The following is a 22013-nucleotide window of genomic DNA, read 5'->3' as shown; positions in this document are numbered from 1 at the left end:
GACTCCAGAACTGTAATCCTACACTCAAACCACTACATCATACTAGCAGGTGGCCAATGGGTGAAAAAATAATGCTTATTTTCTTTTTTGATATGGGAAAGTCATTTTGGGGCTATTTTATCAGGTCTGTCTTACAGTTTGACTTTGTCTTTGTTTGAGGTCACCTGCTAGCTCCACATGGTAAGATTATAAATTACTACATCCTGAAAAACTGCTTTATAAAATTTTACAATTTTTATAACTGGCCCAAGCAGATGTTCTCCTTTTTAAAAATACCTCCTTTAGATTTCAGCAGTGGAGGAGAAGGGCAAAGATGTGGTGGAACAAAGGTTTAAAAAGGTGAAATATCCTTCTCTTCATATTTGTTAGCTTGCAGAATTCCCTAACTGTGGTGTGTCATTTCTCAACTCATAGTATAGGCTCTGAAAGAACATTTCCAGAGTCACAATAAGCAAAACGAGCAATCTCCACTTAAATCAGTGAGACTCTGAGACTTGTGTAAATAAGGTTAGCAGATCAAACTAAACATTACAATCACAAAATGCTAAATATGAAACAATGGAGAACCAAAGATTAAAAATGCACAGAAAATCACAATATGCAAATTGATTAAATGCATAATTTTAAATAAGGGTAGAATCATCACAAGCAAATTTTGTACAAGCTACAACAAAAATTATTATATCAGCAAGCTTGAGACAATATTTATTAGCACAGAGACACAGTGATTATGTACAACGTAAGGGGATAACTTGCAACATCACTGACGAGGGACTTTGTATCATATGTGGGTAGCAGCTGAAAGACCTGTCCTACACAGTAGTTTTTGCTAATGAACAGAGATAGGCATGAGTGGTATATACTGTATGATATTCTGTTACTTACAGGTGGTCCAGAATCACCTTGTGGCCCAATATTACCCGTAACTCCTGGCACACCAGGAGCACCAGGTATTCCCTGCATAGAAAAGCAAGAGAAACTCAAAACTCAAGAGTCAAAAAAGCCTGTACCAATTTTTTCCTGAAATTTAGTAATTGCCATTGCCTCAGAAGACACTAGTATGCTTGAAAATTTGCTCCAGTTCATCCCCAAACATTAAAATGTGTTGACTTTCTTTTTTATTAAATAAATAAACAAACCAATATTACTTTAAAGAGATCTGATACAAAAGCTCTTGTCCGTCTGGAATGCCACATGCTTCATCCCTTCTGACGAGGTGATTATTTCACTAAATGCTATCCTGCTCTGCCACAGAACATACATTTAAATCAATTTGTTGATTTCCTCATTATTAAAGTCAACAGGGAAATCATCCAAGACTTTGGGGAACAAGACAAATCCCTGCCTGGGGAACTGGAGTGAACTGCATTTTCTTTCTAAGCCACTAATATGAGATGGTCCCTTATCTGAGCCAAAAAGACAGGTTTTGAGGCACACACTTTTTTTCTGTACATAGTTGTACCATTTTTCTGACAACATTACGGACAGCACACCCAACAAGTGCTGAGATAATCCTTAATGAACTCCTAAATCTAATATCCTCTTTAGAAGGTGGTGATCTGTAATCTGGATTTTAATTTGGACAGGAGTCAAAATATCCAGTGCACTAGGAATACTGCAGTTTCAAAGCAGTTTATTTGTGAGGGCTTCCTCATATCATCAATACACCAAATGATCACACATTCTCACTTTTAGCTGACTGCACATAGTTGCATAGTCATGAGATACTGTTGACTTCTATTGACTTCTTTTGGTGCTTCTAACTTCTACTGTCTAGACTTTAAAGGGAATTTAATACTTACCACAGGTCCTGGGGCTCCTTGTGGCCCAGTGGGACCATCTTTGCCTGGCAGACCCTAGATGAGTGTCAGATACATGAATTAGTATACAGGTTGATTATCCCTTATCCAAAAAGTTTGAGTCAAGAAGTGTTTTGGATTTTGGGTAGTTGTTATTGTTGTTTGGATTTTGGAACATTTGTATATACATATTGAGATATCTTGGAGATGGTACCCAAGTGTAAATATGAAATTCATTTCTTTTTCATACACACCTTATAAACATAGCCTGAAGGTTATTTTATACATTAAATTTTTTAATGATTTTGTTCATGAAACAAAGTCTGTGTACACTGAACCATGAGAAAGCAAAGGTGTCACTATCTCAGCTACCTATGTGGACAATGTCAGATTTTGGAGTAGTTTGGATATTGAATTTCCAGATACAGGATAATCATCCTGTATTATTAAGAGCAGCCAGTATTCCCACTGGCTGTAATAACATGGTTAACTACACAAAATGACCATAAACCCAAACCGCACAACACTCCTACAGGTACAGAAAGCATCAAGTAAACACAAAATGGTCTGTTCCAAGAAAGATCAGTGAAAGCTTCACATGCACTATGAGAATGCAGATGTACGCACACACACACACATACACTTGTGATGCTAAAATATACAGATGCCGATATTCAGAGCCTGATGTACACATGAAGTCCAAGCATGTTCACCAGAACAGTTAAATGTGGATGAATTCCTTTATATCAAAATATTTGATGGCACTCAAGGAGTTCTGTGTAGTGGCGATCTACAGTATTCTAGTCTTTAGAGTTTCCACACATTTGTATTTATGTCAATACACTTTATCAATACCCTATAAGAAATATCAGTACAGTCAGCACTCCACATTGCTGTGGGGCACAGGACCCCCACAAAAGTGGGAAAATGGCAAATAACTCTACCCCCCCCCAATAATATTTATGTCGTTGCTGTTGTGTGCCTTCAAGCTGTTTCCAACTTATGGTGACCCTAAGGTGAAACTATCATGGGATTTTCTTGGCAAGTGTCTTCAGAAGGGGTTTGACTTTGTTGCCCTATGCCATTTTTAATAGGTACTTACAAGCCTAGTTTGCAGTCTCTAAGTCTTGCAAGGCTTTCAGTCCCTATTGAAAATGGTACAGGGCAGCAACAGAGGTGGCAACAAATAATCCATGAATAATCAAATCCACAAAAGTCAAACCCACAAATGTGAAGGGCTGCCTCTATTATCCTTACATTGCTGATGGAGAGGGGAGTACTGAGTTGGACAACATTTAGTACAGCTACCTCATGAAATTGTGCCCCATACCAACTGTCCCAATTGGGCAAGGATAGTTCTAGTTTATCCTTTGTCATCTTCTTCAGCTACTTTTAAAACATCCCAGTTTCTCTTTCCCCTTCTCCTTTCATTCTAGTTCACTTCAATTAGTAGAAACTAAGATCAATGTGTAAGAGTAGTTCACACTCAGGTAGCAGGGGAGGAAGGAGAGGAGTGGGCTGAGTCTTCCTCTTTGCAGTAGATTCAGGGGAAAGCAAACTGCTTCAGTCTCTCTTAGCTTGTCTGTTCTTCCCTATTAATATTTTCTGCCATCTTGACCACCTTCTGATGTTGCTTGGCTATATGTGTCCTAATTTTCATCTGTGAAATATTGGAGGCTATGTGAAATCAGTTAGATACCTCCTTCCCCCATGGCTAAACCTGAATGGAGGCTGTTCGTTTTCTCTTTTTAAAAAAACAACAACCAAAAAACCTCTGTGTAACAAATGAGCAACACTATCAGGAGCTGTTGACTTTTCCTACTGCTTGCCAAACGAGAAATGAGAAAGGAACACCCAGCAATATGATTCACTTTACTTCATTTTCACCAGGTGACTGGCAGAGTTAGAGCATGATCTGTTCTAGAGCCATTACAGGAACTGGGGAATCAGGTTGTTTTTTGTGGGTTTTTCGGGCTATGTGGCCAGGTTTGGGAAGAGTTTATTCCTGACATTTCACCAGCATCTGTGGCTAGCATCTTCAGAGAATGCTTGCTTGGAAATGAGTGGGGTATATATAGTGTGTGACCCTTGGTTGAGAGGAAGTGATTTTTATATTAATATGTGTGTTGTCTGTTCCTCAATGGCGAAGCCTCGGGGTAGCCATTTAATTAGTCATCCATAGTCTGCTGGGAAACCCTTCTGACCCTCGGTGGTTTTCATTGGCTCTTTCAACCAAGGGTCACGCAGTATATATATCTCACTCACTTTCATGCCAGCATTCTCTAAAGATGTCAGCCACAGATGCTGGCGAAATGTCAAGAATAAACACTTCCAGAACAAAGCCACATAGCCAACCCCCCCCCCCAAGACTATGGATGCCGGCTGTGAAAGCCTTCAACTTCACAATGAATCAGGTTGTCATTCTACCCTTTCAATGGCCACCTACAGTTCACAGGACGGAAGTGAATAACCTTCTCTCTCAGTCCCGCTTAAAAAATGAAAGCAAAAAGAAATACCTCCACATGAGTTTGTTTTGACATTGTTTTCCAATTATGCCACATAATTTGTTTCCATGTGTCACTAACTCTCCTATTTAGCAGCTATAGAATATCTCTGGGCAAACCCTCTAGGTGTGTTTACTTTGGCAGTGCTACTGTAGCTCTTGGCCATTTACAAATTTCCTCCTACTGTATTTTGTTAGGTGCGAAAATAGTCTTTTATAAATGAAGTCAAACAGGATTCTGTTTAAGAAGTCATTCAGTAGGAAACCCTCTTCCTGCTCACTCCCCAATAAATGCCAAAGTTTACAACTTGTTAGTAGGTTTTGTTTCTCAGGTTATCAAATGTAAGCTACACTTCTCAAACTAATTATATAAAGTAGAATGCAGAAAAGGATTAAAATTTGTAGTTGCACAGGATGCTAGCACCACTCTTCTGTCTCTGTGACCATGTGATGAATAAGGGCCTTTTCTCATGTTTTAGAAAGAAGGAAATTATTAAGGTAAATCTGGGCCATTTACCTTATTATTAAGGAAATTTTAGGCATTCACCGTAGTGCTATACTAAGAAGTAGCCCCAAGCTGACTGGAATAGCCTTACATCCTACTCTTGTTGAATGATCACGAGGACATCAGCTTTATGTGAAGGAATAGCTGCCCTTGTATTCCAAGTAACTAGGAAGCTGAGACCAGTAACTGGCAATAATCAGCAAAATAGAAATTCTCAAGATGGCAAGAGTGTTTGCTTGGGTGGCAATAAATTTGCTGGGGAGGATAAGATGTTTAACTCTTCCCCACCCTCTTCTTTTTCCTGGGACATTTTGCTCCTCTTTGACTTCTTTCTACCCTCAGACTCATGCTGATAAAATGACACAAAACATATTAAAACGGCTTGGACCTCCAGCTGTAGTTTCTTCTTTGCAAATACCTGCCTGCCTTCATTCCACATTTCTATTCGGTGAAAGGCACAGAATTGGAAAACCTCTGTTTGGCATATAGCTCTGTCAAGAATGAGTAGCCAGCTCATTTACTGCTGGAGTCCTTGTGAAGCAATATGGACAACATGCTAAGAAATCATAAGATATGTGTTGCCTTACAGATATTGTAAGTTGGAAATTACTTGAAAGCACATGCCAATGACAAAGAAATTAATATTATGAGCCCATAATTTATGCCTTCCTCTTTTAATAATCCTGTTCTTGGTATATACTTGCTCTGTTGCCCCTGCAGGGCTGTGTTACATTTTTGTGCCAATTCTGAAGTATCCTACCTTGGGCATTAGGCAAAATGGATTGAGGTCACCACTCCTTCATAAAGGAAGAGGACCTCTTAAGGGGTCTAGGGGGGTGCCCGTGGGCCAGCCTACCTAAGGGGCTGAAAACATTACAATGCCTCTGGCTGTATGGGAAGGAGTCATCAAAACAGTGTAAGGGATAAATGACAATTTCATTTCTGTTTTTTTATTTTTATTTTACCAACATTCACAAATTTCTTAATTCTCAACATGGAAAGAGCTTGAGAGTTGGTTATTTTTATATATTTAAAAAAGTGAACGTGGATGTAATAATATGTTTCCAGTTACAGGCCTTCGAATACTTAACTTTGAAAAATTTGGTTTTAAATCCCTGTGCATTCAAACATGTTTGCGTGGAACTATACTGTTTCCATAGAGAATTCTATGGACTTTCAATGAATGGCCAAACAAAAAGGTACTGTCTTTGCTAATGGCAACTGGCTGCACCTATAAACCACATTCAAAAGTATCTTGTCAAGTTTCTTGTTATTATTTGGCTTCAGTTTATGATGATCATGACATACAATTAAACTAAACCAACCAAACTCACTTCTCCTCTATACTTTTTTAAACTCCTTTAGCTTAAAAACAAATGATGGTAGTGCTATGGAGAGCCAGCATTGTGTAGCAGTTTGCATGTTGGACTAGGTCTCCAGGACAGCAGGGGTTAAATCCCTGTTCAGTTATGGAAGTCCACTGAGTGATCTTGGGCATGTCACACACTCTCATCCTCAGAGGAAGGCTATGTCAAACCCCTACTGAACAAACCTGGCAAGAAAACCACATTATAGATTTGCCTTATGTTCACCATAAGTTGGGAAAGACATGAATGCAGACAACAACAAAGTGCTGGGTAGTTCCACAATTTATTGTTTCAGTGCTTTCAGTGTTTTTCTAAATCCAGACCTTATGCTACAGCCTATCAACAGTCCTCACTATGGCTTGTGTTTATGTAGAATGTCTGTGGCATCTATTGAAACACTTAAATACAGGCTTAGAAACTTGCTGTGTGCTATTTTTTTGAGCAAACCACAGAAATGCTTGATTGAAAAAGCTAATCTGGTGTAATTGCAGCCAAGTCATTCTTGGACTGATTCTGCTGCCCCAAACACACACCCTTCATAGCAAGGGCATTGTTTGAAGAACTGACAGACTACGCACACCCTGCTCAAATCAACTGAACATAGCAAGACTTGCTACATGTGTGTGCCCATATGTGCATGTGTACACAAGAAGGGGATTATGCAAAAAGAGATTTAAGGACTACATCTGCATTACCACCTTCCTAATCAGTAACAGATGCTGAATCTATTTAGTCTTCAATGTTTAAAGTTTAATCCCAGGGCAAATTCAGTGGGGCATATATGGAGAAAGAGGTATGAGGACTGCAGCCTTACTGAATCTTAAATCTCTTGCTCTGAATTGCTTTTGAGATTGCTTCTCTCGTGGCATTTCTCCTACTCTGGTGTAGGAAAACTCAAATGTCAAAATATATGCAGTATATGTATAAAAATCAAGGGAATTTTCACATGGTTTTTCCATAGTGGAAAACTTCCGAATATTTCCCTAGACTGGGAATCCCAGCTGTGCTAGCCTGAAGCCATCATGATTAACTTCTCCCTAGATGTATCAACGGGAGTCCATAGTCCCCAAAATAAAGACCTGAAAAGTAAAAGATCTAGTTGAGCCACCTTCCTGTCTTTCACTTCCCTCTGGCCACTTAGGATCCTCTATTTCATTCATTCCATCACACCAGTTAGTCACCAAGATAGTCAACATACAAAAGAAAATAAGAGCAATAGCAGCAACTGTATGCAAAGGGATCTTGTAGCATCTTTGAGATTAACTGTACGAAGGACATTGTAGCATAAGCTTTTGAAGATTTAGGTCCAGAACACACTGTAAATAATACAGTTTGAGTCTACTTCAACTGCCTTGGCTCAGTGCTATAGAATTCTGGGAACTGTAGCGTTGTCAGACACTTAACCTTCTCTATTGTAGCACTCTGGTGCCACAATAAACTACAATTCCCAGAATTCCCTAGAACTGAGCCAGGGCAGTTTAAGTGGTCTCAAACTGGATTATTTCTGCAATGTGTTTTGGATCTTAGTCTCTGTTTCTTCACATGCAAGTACCAGTAAGAGTGCTGAGATAGCTGCCCAATTTTGGAAGGGATAGGCCAGTTTCAATGAGACAACTACATTAGTCTTTCTCAGCAAAGAGGTAAAGTGTGGGAAGAGGAGGGATGCATCTGATGAAGTGGGCTGTAATTCACAAAAGCTGATGCTGAAATGTATCAGTCTCAGAAGTGCTGCTAGATTATCCCCTTTCTTATAGGACAAAGCTCCATTAAACCAAACTTGCCTATTCATTTACAAACTTCACAAAGTTTTTATTTCTGATATTATTTCACTTCTATTTATTTAGTTTTTAACCCACCTAAAACATTAATAACTTTTTAAAAAAATTACTATGTCTGTAGAGAAGAGGGGCATATAGATGAGGACAGGAATAGATGCCAGAGTGGTGTTGGCCCTAATGTACTGTTTACATCCCTAACTCTGGTGGGTTTGGGAATTATAGTCCAAAAAAAGTAACTTATTAAAGCTCTCATTGGGATAGCTCCTTTATCCCCATGCTTCATATTTCACACCATGAAAAGTGGCTGTTCTGCAAATATCAAGTGATGGATGGCCCCACAAGATAACTGTTGGTGGTTTTCATATCAGTTGGGTGGTGAATGTGTTCTGAGTTTTGTTCTGAGATGCTGAACCTAGTCAGAAGGTAGACTTCAGAACCTTGGATAGCTCCTTTAGAATCCAATCTGAAACCTGAAGCAAATTCATTGTCTCACTGACACTGAAGCCAGAATCTCCATAGAGAGTGTCTTCTGCTGTTCCAGAGACTAATACCAAACCAATGGATTGAAACCGCCAGAAAGGATATTCCACATATACATTAGGAAGGATGTTTGGATTGTAAGAGCTACATGACAGCAGAATAGACTGCCTCAGAGGAAGATGCCCTCTTCAACTTTGTGGAGGTCTTTAAAGAGAGGTTGGATGGCCATCTCTCAGGAATGCTTTAGTTGTCTTGTTGTTTAGTGCTTTTAATGTGTAGTTGTTGGTTATTTCTGTGTGGATAAGATAATCCTTGAAGGTCCTTCCAAGTCTATGATTCTGTGGCCCCATATAAAATAACAACTTACTCATTTTACTACTCTCAATCTCAAATTAGCCCCTCAAAAAAGATATTTTGATGAATTTAGGATTCAAATGGCTTTCTTGCAGTTTCCCTTGGGAAGACATGAGCAAACATGGAAACTATGGGTGGCTGGTCCAGCAAGTAAATCCAAAAATCACCCACTGTATCAGTCTTCATTCAGAAGCAACTGATGTCATACACAGAAAACAGGTTCAGATTATACAGTGAGATTATACAGTTAACAATACAGAGAGGGTCCAGCAAAAAGTGCACAATAATGGAAATGTTGACCAAAAGGAAGGTGGAGTATCAAGCCAATCATTATTAACCATTTCATCTTACCCTTTGGCCTTGATTTCCATCTCGTCCTGGAGATCCAGATCCACCAGGGACACCCTGCATAAAAACAAATGTTATAACATATTGTATATCATTAGTAAGTACCATGATGTCATTATTAAATAAGTTCCCATCAATATTTTCAATACAATGAAGAAATATAAATACATAGTGATTAAGAACACATAGCACCTGCTTGCAATACTAACAAAACAGGCAACCTGTGTAAATCTATGTATAGTACAAGTTTGAGGAACAATTATGTGTCCAAATTTTCCCACCTTTCTCCCAATAATGTTATTCAAGGCAGCTAACAACATTTTAAACAACACAGGTTAAAAAACACTACAAAAATTAGAGCTATCGTGTGGAATTAGGATTCAAAATAAAAAGATCTGTCAGGTTGAAAAGTCCAACAGAACAACATATATTTACTTACACAGACACAGACACACACATTCTATTCCAGCTGATATAAACCAGTAGGGTTTAGGATGAAACGGGAAATCTGTCATTTCACTCCTTCCTGATCACTGTGAGAACTGACTTACAATTGCTACAATTAAACAATTAATAGTGTCATTTTGAATTATATTTGAATGACTGTTGGAAATTTCATTTTAAAATATGAAATATGGGAATGTCATATTTAAATGTACTTATAGAATGTGCTGGATCACTACAGTAGTTACCTGTAAGCCAGGACGGCCAACTTCTCCTTTTTCGCCCTTTTCACCAGTTGCTCCCTGATTGTAAATGACCACAGAGTTAAATATATTAGACAGTGGTGTACAATGTGCTTAATTCTCTCAGTGAAATCAGTGAAAATATTAATTAATGTTAGGTTTAGTTTAGATTAATTTAGTTCAGGATCACAACAGTTGATTGAAACATAAATAAAAAACAATTAAAAATCAAAATTTTAAATTAATAATTTTTATGTATTGTTTTATTGGTTATATATATTCTTTTCACTTGTATTATGTGTTGAATATGTTGTTCCGCACCTCAGTCCACAGGGAGAGGTGAGTAAGAACGTACAACAATAACACTAGATCCAAGGGAAAAAAAGATTTTTTAAAAAACTGTAACACGTATTAAAATTCTGACACAGTTGTAATTATGATTAGATTTTTTTTAAAAAAAATAACATACTCCCAAACTCTGTTGATAGTCCAAACTAGAGCAGACCCACTGAATCAACACAAAACAATAAATAAATAAATAAATAATACCGGAGGTCCTTGAATTGAGTGTCCACTTGGTCCCTGTGGTCCAGGTGGTCCTTGAGGACCAGGAACTCCAATTTCACCACGCGGGCCATCTGGTCCCTAGAACCAAAAAGATCACCATGTAGTAAAGGAATAGCTGCTTATGATGACCTAATATCAACAGATCCAAGCCGCATGAGGTAGCAAATGATGGCATGAAGGCAGTGCAGTGTACATAAAAAGTTTTCTTTTCACATGCCTAATTCCAAACACAAATGGCAAGGATGAATTATGAATAAAATATGTGTGAATTCACTCCCAAATGCAATTATGCCCCAGTAAAATGACACTAGAAATTCTACCCCGCTAGAGACACCTGTACAGCTCTTAGTAACTCTCCCTCTCACTTCCATAACAAAAAGATTCAAAAAATTTTCTACAGGTCATATCTACTAATTGACAAAAAGCAACTCAATCAATAGTAAGTACAAGTCAAATACCAAGAAGTCAAAGAGGAAATTGCTATGGACCAGGATTGTACCTACAGTCGACCCTCCACATTTGCGACTTTAACTTTTGCAAATTTGCTTATTTGCAGATTTGAGTAATAGGTTCTCTCTAAAAATCTCCAGGTTCTCCAGCATGACTCTGGCCAGATTTTGCCAGATGTTATGCTGGATGACCTGGGGATTCTTAGAAAGGTGTTCTCTCACGTAAAAAAATAAAAATATTTTTTTATTTGCCGTTTTTGTACTTTCATGGGGGTCCCCTGCCCCTAACTCCAGCAAATGTGGAGGGCCCACTGTATTTATATGTAATATTTATAAATGAAGCAACAACATGACAATTTACCTTTGGACCATGATCACCACGGTTACCCTTTGGACCTCGGAGACCCGGACCACCCTGCAAAGCACATTTAGTATTAGAACAAATAAATGGGGTTTGCAGCATAATTCTGTAAAGTATTTTAACTTCTGATGGAGTACTCTGAATTCATTATTTTAGCCAGTCTGCCAGCCACATCTTTTCATTCTAACCACTGCCATCCCAATCTTGTCATCTCTTCCAGTTGATGTTCAACAAGATGTACTTCACTGGAGGTAGGCAACTTCCCTCAGCTCAAGTGACTGGCCCATATGCACACACAAACGCATGCATGCACCATACATACCAGACTGTGGTCTGGAACGACCTTAATGCTCTAGTGCAGTGGTTATGGCAGTAGATCTTTTCATAACAACAATGGCATCAGAAGGGGACATATGTACTGTCCACCTCTTGTTCACATAATATAAAAAAGCTTTTCTGTTTCATTCTAGTAAGACTGAATGATGGTAAAACTGGCAATTCAGGGATGCATAAAGTGGGATCAAAACACATGTAAAATCTTACTGGTAGTCCAGGTGGTCCCTGAGGTCCCTTGCTGACTTCGGAACATGAACAAGCATGAGGAAGGGCTGGGCAGCTTTCTTCATCCCTCTAGTGAGGAAAAATAATAACCCATATTATTGATGTATTGGTATATTACAAGTTAGTCAAATCTGGATGCTATTTTAAAATTCCAAATTTTAATTACAAGTTATAAAAGCTTTTTTGAAAAGAGCTCTTACCAAAGCCGGAAGTTCACAGCATTTATCCCTATTGGCCCATGATGTGGTACAAACAATATCAAACATCTGCAACTGGAACTAAAAACAGAAATATAAAGGAAAATGAAGTTACTACTCAGAAAATCAGGAAAGGAGGGTAACCTCACAAGATAAAAGAATCACCTCCTGTTTTCTTAATGCTGCAGGTTGTCTTGAAGGAATAATCTTACAGTCATACTCTGGTTTTGAGGAAAGAGAGTAAATTGGGATGGAAGGACTCCTTAAGAAGTCAGCTAAATGGTCAGTGACCAAGTTAAAAAGCACATTTTTTGTTGGTGAAATTACAGGTGAATGAGTTTTATGTATCCTATTTGAGTTTTATGTATCCTGTTTGCTGGCAGACCAGTGTCCATCAGTAACAACTAAAGTGGCCAGCTTTTATGCAGCAGCAATGGTCTGTCGGCATAAAATGGTATTTTAAAATTTTATAATGATTTTACATTTTTAATTTCATTAAAGAGTAAACTTTTTAATTGTATTCCCAATTAATATTATTTACTTTTATAATTTGATGCTAATTCTATTTTATTTTTTTATATGTATGTCTGATGATTTATGCTTATCTGATGTCTGATTTGTGGATCATTAATAAATAAATAATCAATTCAGGTGAATACTTCAGAAATGGCTAGAAAACAAAGCACAATAGGTATCACCCCCTTTCTCTTTCTCTCTCAAGGTAAGGTTGATAAAATCTAGGCCTGCCTGTGTCTGTGGGGCAAAAAAAAAGAAAAGGGGGAAAAAAAGAAACAAAAGTAAATGGATTAGATGAAGGGAAAGAGCTAGTTTAGATTTCTGGAAGGCTGTGGGTGTCTGTCTACATTGTACAAATAATGCAGTTTGATACCAGTTTAACTGCCATGGCTTGGTGCTACAGAATCATGGAAGCTGTAGTTTTGTGAAGCACCAGCACTCTTTGGCAGGGAAGGCTAGAGACCTTGTAAAACTACAAATGCCAGGATTCCATAGGATGGAGCTACAACACTTAAAGTGGTGTCAAACTGCATTATTTCTACAGTGTAGGGTCACCCTGTGCCTTGAACTAGATTTTTCTAAGAGCATTAAGCTGTACCTCTACCTATTTTCTACCCATTTGATGGTCTCTAAAGTGGAGGATTTATAGGTTACTGTAAAGAAAATTTGCTATTTAATTTCAATAAAACCAAAACTCTGATTTTTACCAAGAACCCTCCTTGAATAAATGGGTTATAGATGGCCAATACATTAGGCAGTTACGTTATTTTGGTATTATTTTCCGATCATCTGGATCTTGGATACCTCACTGGATCTTTGCTATACAGTAACATCAGCATCTAACACAGCTAAATACATAGTTTGTTCTTTTTCTACTAGTGGGGGACAGTACATAGGGTATTCAAGGCCAAGGAGTTGTCACAATTATTGTGCGGTGTTTCAGCTTGGATTCTGAATTTCTCACCAACTCTAGAAAAAAACATCTTCATCCTTTTTACAGTAACTGATTTGTTTACCAAACTACATGACAACATCAGTTTTATTGTTTGTGGCTGGTCTCTCCTCCATGAAATACACTGCTGGCTTGTTGACGATTAAGTTACTGGGTAACTCTTTTATTCAAGGCCTGAACCAGCTTTTATGTGAATCTTCTTTGGGAAGACAGCTACATCAGCTAGTAGTCTAAGGTTTGTTGTTAATTACAGTCAAGGTAGGTTTGATTTATGGCAGCCCTAGAGATGAGATACCTCCAAGATACACTGTCAACAAAGGTCCTGCAAACCCAGGGCTGTGGCTTCTTTGACTGAGTCTGTCCACCTGGAATGCAATCTTCAGCCTTGTCTACATGGGCCATCCTGCCCTGGTCTTGGAATCTCTTTGCTTTGGAGCTTCCCTATTCCACCCCCGGTTACCTGCTGTCAACATTGCAGTGGTAACGGGTAGATGTTTCCAAGTATGCACCCCACACAAGGGCAAGGTAGGGTTGGAGGAACTGGCCTTTGGTCCCATGCAGACAAGGCTTTATTCTTTTTCCTACTGCCTCCCACGTTACTAAACATTAGCTATCATCTTCTTTTTTTTCTAGTGTGTTATGCAGTCTTGTGATATGGCCAAAGTACTATAGCCTCAGTTTGTTCATTCTAGCTTCCAGGGAGAATTCAGGCATTGAACTAGAGGTCATCTATAAAAATATGTTTGGAGCACTGAACTGCATCTCATTATGCCTTCCTGTACACTGTCTGTGCTATGCTAGTAGTATGACTTGGCCATGGTCCATTAATATAGAGATTGGCAACTTACAGTCCTCCAGCTGATTATGCTGGCTATAGATGGCTGTATTTGTCCACCCCATCATAACTGGAATAATGTAACTGTGAGCATTGCAATTACGGATCCAACCCCTTCCTGGTGGAAATGGAGCTTTGGGACATAGACTTGAAGTTGGAACCTTGGACATGTACTTCCAGTATTTCATCTGAATGGTTTGTACGGTAAAGGATTTTGCCTTCTTGTTCTGTGCCTTCAAGTTGACTCTAACTTATGTGACCCTATCATAGGGTTTCTTTGACAGATTTCTTTAGAGGAGGTTTACCATACCCTTCCTCTAAGGCTGAAAGTGTGATTTGTTTAAAGTCATCTTGTAGGTTTCTATGGGTGAGTGGGGATTCAAACCTTGCTCACCTGGAATCCTAGTCCAGCATTGAAAGAACTGCACCATGCTAGCGTTACTAGAGATAGTTGTTTTTTCCTCTCTCTCTCTCTCTCTCTCTATATATATATATATATATAACCATTTTTAAATACTTCTCTAAGGCCTGTTACAGACTGCCAAAATAAAGCTGCTTCGGGTCTCTTTGGAGGTATGCTGTTTAAATGATGCATGGGTCCTAAGAATCTGGAAGCTGCACCAAAGCTGCCCTCCAGTGCTTAGGAATGGAGTGTGGCTTTGGCGCGACCTCCGGACTCTTAGGACCCATGCATCATTTAAATAGCATACCTCCAAAGAGACCTGAAGCAGCTTTATTTTGGCAGTCTGGAACAGGCCCATGACATTTCTTCTTGCCCTCTGGATTAAAGATATTGATAGCTTACTTCCTTTAAACTTGTTAGTTCCTAACTATGGATTTGTAGTGTGGTAAGTACTTAGGATACTATGGTAGGTAGATCTAGTACTATCCTCTGAACTATAGGAACAAACCTCTCTGGTTGGAGAATTAGAACACCTTAGCAGACTCCAAATTCCATGATTCCATAGAATGGAATCATGGCAATTAAACTGGTATCAAATTGCTAGAACTGTATACCACAGATACACTCTGAGACTTTAACGAGCAAAGGAGCTATGTCTTAAAATGCATGCTTGTGGTCTTACATAAACGCCAACAAATTCACTTAAGGCAACCAAATATTTCCCGTGGGTGTAAAAGTTCACTAGATCACTTGTCATTCATACTGTTCTGACTTTCCCAACAAAAGCCACCATTTCTTTCCTTTTCTTCTTACAAAGCATTCTTTAACTACAACCTTTTAAAAGTTGGCCTTTGTCTTTCCCGGTTGGAATGTGGTCACAAGGGTTGCTCTGTTCAATTGTCTTGTAATTCTTGATATATTCATTGACATGTTTAAGCCTGAGGCCTGAAAGAACTCCTTCTTTGTCCGGAGGAACATAATTTTTGGTGGCGATATATGTTCTCAACAGAATAAAACACTGGAGGTTTTACACTTTCCTTTGAGCCTTTGTTCCATGAGCTTTAAAGGAGACCTTTTGTTCATGAGAGCTCAAAGGACTTGGGTAGACTATCCAACTATAAAATTAAGCCACTTGTCTTTCTACTGTTGTTGTTGTTTGCCTTTGTGTCATTTCCGAATTATGGCAACCCGGAGGTGACCCTATCACTGAATTATCTTGGCAAGTTTTATTCTGAGGGAGTTTGTTTTTGGCTTTCTCTGGGGCTGGGAGATTGTGACTTACTCAAGGTCTCCCAGTGGGTTTCCATGGCCAAACAAGGATTCAAACACTGGTCTCCAGAGTCATAGTCCAACCCTCAAACCACTACATCATTGCCTTCCTATACTCCTTTTTCTTATCCTTATTTAAAGACCAAATCAGCCCATAATGTAATAACTCTGCTCATGAAGGCAATATTTTTTGGAAAGGCAGCTTTGGTAAGAGGAGGAGGCTTCAGTACAGGTCGAGCATCAGAGGCTGGCATAGCCAGCTGCCTGTCAATGATCAGGACTCAGAAAGGCTCACACTGCCAAGTCTACTTCTCTCACTCAGTGATACCAGTGTCAACCCAGACCTAGTGCTTCTAAAGTACTGGAGGCCCATTCACCACTGCTGGTTGTTGCTGTTCCAATCACATTACTTTCTCTAAAAATATTTATTTATTTAGTCCTCCAGTTAGTCTTGGCCTTTACATGAACAATGGTCATGTATCCTCTAACATCTCACAAATAAAAACTGGAAAACGTGTGGCTAAGCAATATCAAAGGGTGTCCAAGATGGCAAATGTTATTAATGAGGAAGAACAAACAAGGTAGAAGAGGTTGTAGCAGTTTGCTTTGGCCTAAGCATCATGGGAAGGGCAAGACTTCATCTCCTTTTACACTTTGAATTCAATTTGCAGTAATTGATGAAAGACAAAGGGGGAAAGTGGGAAGAGGAGAGAGAAACAGGGATATTTTAAAAGCAACTGAAATAGTGGGATGACAGAGGATTCATTGAAATTCTCCCTGACAAACTGGGAGAGTTGGAAGGTATTTAGTCAACTTTGGCTATAGCTGCCTATCTGGTCAAATCTAGCTCTGCAAACCAAGCTCTGTAACGCCTACCCATCTACAATGGCACTGCATGTGCAACTCCCCTTCTATAACCTTGCACTCAATATTCAACTACTTTTGTAGGTAAGTGCACACATTTGTAAGATGTAAACAGGATTCTGACCATTATATTAGGGTTGAAACAACTATAGACTGATTTAGTTGTCTATAACAAAGAAATAATAAATTAAAAAGAAATCCATTCTTGGGTGGCTAAAATGCAGTAAATCACTAAGATAATCGTGTGTAAGCTAGTAAAAATTTCACAGACCAGTAACTTTTGTTACTGTATTCTTACTGCTTATGTATATATATTCTGCATTTCCTCCAGTCAACTCAAAGTGATCTTACCACTACCACTACTTTATTCTTACAATAACCCTGTGAAGTAGGTCAGGGTGAGACTGTGATTGGTCGAGTGAATTCCATGGCTCACTGATGCCTGAAAGCTGGATTTCCCAAATGCCATCTCATCATCCTTGCCACTGCACCACAGTGGCTCACCACTGGAAGATCTTCTTTACTCTTCATCAAAACAGAACACAAAACTTCTGTTCTATTCTTTTTTTTAAAAAAGTCATGGTTCCCAGACTGTCAGACTTCTATCTAAAAATGCAATTTCCTGTTACACAGTAAGTTCCAAAGTGTTTCACTTACTGGTGCAGAGTTGTCCCTTGGTCCTCTTGATCGAACCATTCTCCCCAGTACTTCTATCCCATCAGAAGTAATGTTCCCTGCAGCACTGATCATTTTTTCACTCACTTGTTTGCAGTCAATCACCACTTTAGCTGTTGTTTTGCTTATGACTACGTGCAACTGGGAAAGGACAATGATACTTTTAATACACAAAAAAGACACCAAGAAAGCATACATACATAGCAGCTGTTCTTTTCCTAAAATTCATTTTTATAGCTGACAGGCTTGTTTACATTTTTCTAAACATCTGTAACTTAGCTGGTTAAAATTTTAAGATTTCAATATGAATACAGTCATCAGTGATTGTACTGTGTGTGAGAGAGGATAAGAGTAGGGGCTACAACTAGAACGAGAAGGCAAATGTGACATTTTCAGTAATAAGATCTTGAAGAGCCCTTACCATAGCCAAACTATGCCTGCCTGTTCCTCTCCAAACTGAGCTAGGGTGGGAAATAAGGTCTGCAAGTTTAATGCATAAATCAACACTCTTTAGCTGGCCCTTGTCCTATTATCATCCCCCTGCCCATCCAATTCTGTATTGTTCCAGTATCCTTAAGTGTAACATGAAACATGAACTACATCTAGTGGAGCCTAATCCAATTATGTCTGCCATTTTACATTACATTTTTAAATTTTTATTTTTATAACAATTTTATTAATCTAACATAAAATTTTCACATATACACCACTCACAAGATGAAAGCAACATATCAAACAATCCATACATAATCAAACAAGTCCATATCCATATCCACAAATCACCTTCTTTTCATTCCTCTCCTCCCACTTAATCTAATTCATCCCTTTCTTGTCTTCCATCTCTTCCTTTCTCCTTCCATCAAGAAAGACCTTCCCATTCTTCCTCTCCACCATTTCTTATTCATTATTATTTATTGTTTGTTCCCTTATCTCTTTCATTCACTTTCCCACTTTCCACCTCCTCCCTACCCTTACACACTTCCCCCAACCTTCTTCCCTTCCATCCAACTTTCCTTTCCATTCTTCACATAACCATCCTTTGGTACTTCTCCTCCAATTCCCTTGGATTGTTTTATTTTTTGTGATTTCCATATACTTTTAGTTATTCTAATTTTTTTTCTTTCTGTTACCCTTCTCCGCGGCCTGGAAAGGGGTGTCCTTGGGGCTTCATGCCCCAAGGACACCCCGACAGCAGTGGGGAAAGGGAGAAAGGGGCCGCTTGGTCCCTTTCTCTCTGTATCACTGGCATGGTCATTTAAAAGCTGCACCAGCAATATGCGCGGTGCAAAGAGCTCCGAAACAGAACTCCTTTCGGTGTCGCTGAAAGGGCGCCACAAGTGCCCTTCAGTGGCGCCAAGATGTAATGGCCGCACCGTTTGGACGCGACACGTTAGTCAAAATGGTGGCGCCCATGTGTACAGGGCACCACCATTTTGACACCCCCATCACGTGCTGGGGTGAGGCCAGTATGGACGCTGTGTCCTCGGCCAACCCCTAGCACGTGACGGGGGTGGCGCAAAGGCCTGTTTAAATCGGGCCTTCATTATTCTTCTATTTTTCTTCTTATTGATTCCTTCATTATTTTATCTTCTATTATTTAGTAGTTTATTGCACACATTTTCCAGACTGATCCATGCACTGGACAGGATTGGGCTGGAACGGGGAAAAACAGGTTTTACTGCAAACAAAATTGCTGCTGCTGCACTGCCGTCCTTCATGATCTATCCCCAAGCAGTGCTCTGGCGGCCAATTTTGGTAAAACGGAAAGCTTCCATAGTACCAAAATCGGCTGCCAGAGCACTATTTGGGGACAGATGATGGTCAGACAGAAGCACAGCAGCAAACATATCCAGATCCCTAGGTTTTCAGACCTTTCACCATTTAGCCACCCTCCTTTGGATACACTCCTTTTTGAACTGGAAAAAGTATTCCAGGTGAGACCTGACCAAAGCACAATAGAGTGGCACTATTACAGCGGACCCATTCCAGATCCCCTTGTGTAAGGGAAAATTCGCATATGCTCACACCCCATTGGAAACAATGGGGCGCGTGTTCATGGCTTGGGGCAGTGTGCGTGACATGGGCACATGTGCCACTGCTTTAATTGCAGTGTGGCTTTTGCGTATGCTGGAAGCCGGCGTGTATAGTGCACCTGCATATAGCACAGGCACTCTATACTTCCCTTAATCTAGACACTATACTTCTATTGATGCAGCCTAGACTTACATTGGCCTTTTTAGCTGCTGGATTCTATTCTGACTACTATGAAAATATTCACTTAATGAAAATCAATTTTTGGCTAGGTAGTTAAAAAAACCCACTATTTTACATAGAACAAATAAAAACCAGATTTATTATTTTTTTAAAAAAAAGATGGACTCTTATTTCCTTTTGCACCATCACATCCGTTTTCCAGAATATTTCAGGAAATCTCACCTTATGGAAACTTCCATAAAATATTTTCTTTATATCAGGTCCTTCAAAAGTAACTGTCTGGAATTCACCTTTGTAGTCATAATTGAAGAAAGTCAAGGTTTTGCCACCGTCTGTAAAGCATAAGAAAGAACATATTTCAGAGAAATGTCTTTTGTTTTTTTTGAAAGACAACATAACTATACATGCCTTTAAGTAAAAAAAATATATATATAGAAGTCTTACAAATAAAACATCAAACAAAAATAGATTAAAAGTAAAATCTTGTGGAGTGCTGCACAGAATAAAAGTTCCACATCTCTTTGAGACAGGCAGGGAAGAATTGCACTGATGATTTCATTAGCCTCCTTGATCATGAAAATGAAAAGGCAGAATATAGATCAATCATAAGACACCAAAAAGTCATAAAATACATACTGTCCAAAATAACTCCAACTAGAGGCTCATATTCCTTGTTTAAAATTTCCCAGAGAGCAAATGGCTCCTGTGGTGTTTCAGGGAGTATGCGGAAAAGAAAAGTGATGGTGTAGTCTGAAGGAAGCCCCTCTGGGTGTAAATATCTGTAAAAGAAAATTAAAACTGAAGCTGATGTCATCATAGCAAATAATTTCCTTAAAGCAACTACTCCTCCAGCAACAACTGGCCCTACTCTCTTCAGATATCAAAGGGACTTTTTTGTTCTCAGATAACAATTCAAACTTCATTGCCTTTATGATTTTTCTTGTGACTCTCTGTGGACTGACAGCCACTGTGGTGTAGTGGTCTGAGTGTTGGACTTGGACACTGAGAGATCAGGGTTCAAATCTCTCCTCAGCCCTGGAAACCTTGGGCAATTCACACTCATCCTCAAAGGAAGACAAGAGCAATTCCTCTCTAAACCAATTCTGCCTAGAAATCCCCATGATAAGTTTGCCTTAGCATCACCATGAGTCAGAAATTACTTGAAGGCCACAACAAACCACAATAACCTGTATGCAAAGGGATCTTGTAGCACCTTTAATACTAACTGTATGAAAGAATTGTAGCATGAGCTTTCATAGGCTTGGTCTACTTCCTCAGATACATGAGACAACTTCTTTAATAGGAGATTGCCGCACACCATTTCTGTGCTGAAAGGGACACGGGATCTAAAACTCAAAAACGGATCCTATTACACTGCCCCGCCTGTATTGCAACCCGGGCTTCTCCCACAGCTGTTCATACTTGGGATTTTCCCATGTATGAAAAGTTGTGCAAGAAACCCAGAGAAGCCTGGGTTGCATATAGGCTGCCTACTGCCCAGTGAATCCATTTTTGAGTTTTAGATCCCACATCCCTCCCAGCGCAGGAATGGCATGCAGTAATCTCCTTAGTTTCAAAAGTGCTACAAGATGCCTTTGATATTCCAGACTAACATGGCTGTGTCTCTGAACAACAACCTGATAAGCCTAAACTGAGCGTAGGCATACACATTCTCCTCGCTTACTATCCAAACATTATTATTCCCATTTTTAAAAAGTGTTTTCAAAAGCTAGCACGATTTTCTTTGTGCAATTTAATTTTCAAATTTTGTTTCTTGTGCTATTTCATTTTGTGCAACTTTGGTTTCCAATGCTAGCACAAAGATTTTTGTGCAATTTTAATGAGCCCAATAAATAAATAAATACATTACTGGAGAACAGGCTCTGGAACTTTTGAATTCATTTGTGGGTCAACATGGCTGCCTGATTCCGAAAGGTTGCCCTTTTTTGGTTCTACATAGGGAGCTGAATGAGGTGGAAGAATGCTTAAGGTGATAAAATGGTCTGTATTATGTTAGGCTGCAAGTAGGAGATAACTTTAAAAAAAATCATTTTCCATATAAATTGTTGTTGTTGTTGTTGTTGTTGTGTGCCTTCAAGTTGTTTCTGACTTATGGCAAACCTAAAGCAAACCAATAATGGGATTTTATGGGGCTCAGAGTATGTGACAACCAAGGTCATCCAGTGAGTTTCCATGGCTAAGTGGGGAATTGAGCCCTGATATCCAGAATTGTAATCAGATGCTCAAACTATTATACCACGTTTGCTCTCACTGGCTAAATGGGAAGGGAACTTCCATTGACAACTTGGTTCTGTAGTCTTTCAAGTGAC

The 22013-nt window shown here is 39.1% G+C and overlaps 2 protein-coding genes across 3 annotated transcripts in view; both read right to left on the bottom strand.

Moving 5' to 3' along the window:
- Window positions 1-22013, bottom strand: part of DEPTOR (DEP domain containing MTOR interacting protein) — a 741617-nt gene that overhangs the window by 471982 nt on the left and 247622 nt on the right. The window lies entirely within an intron of this gene.
- Window positions 1-22013, bottom strand: part of COL14A1 (collagen type XIV alpha 1 chain) — a 180076-nt gene that overhangs the window by 24307 nt on the left and 133756 nt on the right. The window contains 11 exon segments of the mRNA XM_042461761.1: window positions 886-957; window positions 1803-1856; window positions 9138-9191; window positions 9827-9880; window positions 10370-10465; window positions 11198-11251; window positions 11741-11827; window positions 11959-12036; window positions 17452-17610; window positions 19906-20015; window positions 20320-20462. Coding sequence (XP_042317695.1) covers window positions 886-957; window positions 1803-1856; window positions 9138-9191; window positions 9827-9880; window positions 10370-10465; window positions 11198-11251; window positions 11741-11827; window positions 11959-12036; window positions 17452-17610; window positions 19906-20015; window positions 20320-20462 — 961 coding nt within the window.

Source organism: Sceloporus undulatus, chromosome 4, assembly GCF_019175285.1.
Source record: "Sceloporus undulatus isolate JIND9_A2432 ecotype Alabama chromosome 4, SceUnd_v1.1, whole genome shotgun sequence".
NCBI classification, from domain to species: Eukaryota; Metazoa; Chordata; class Lepidosauria; order Squamata; family Phrynosomatidae; genus Sceloporus; species Sceloporus undulatus.
This window is presented reverse-complemented; position numbering and strand designations above follow the sequence as displayed.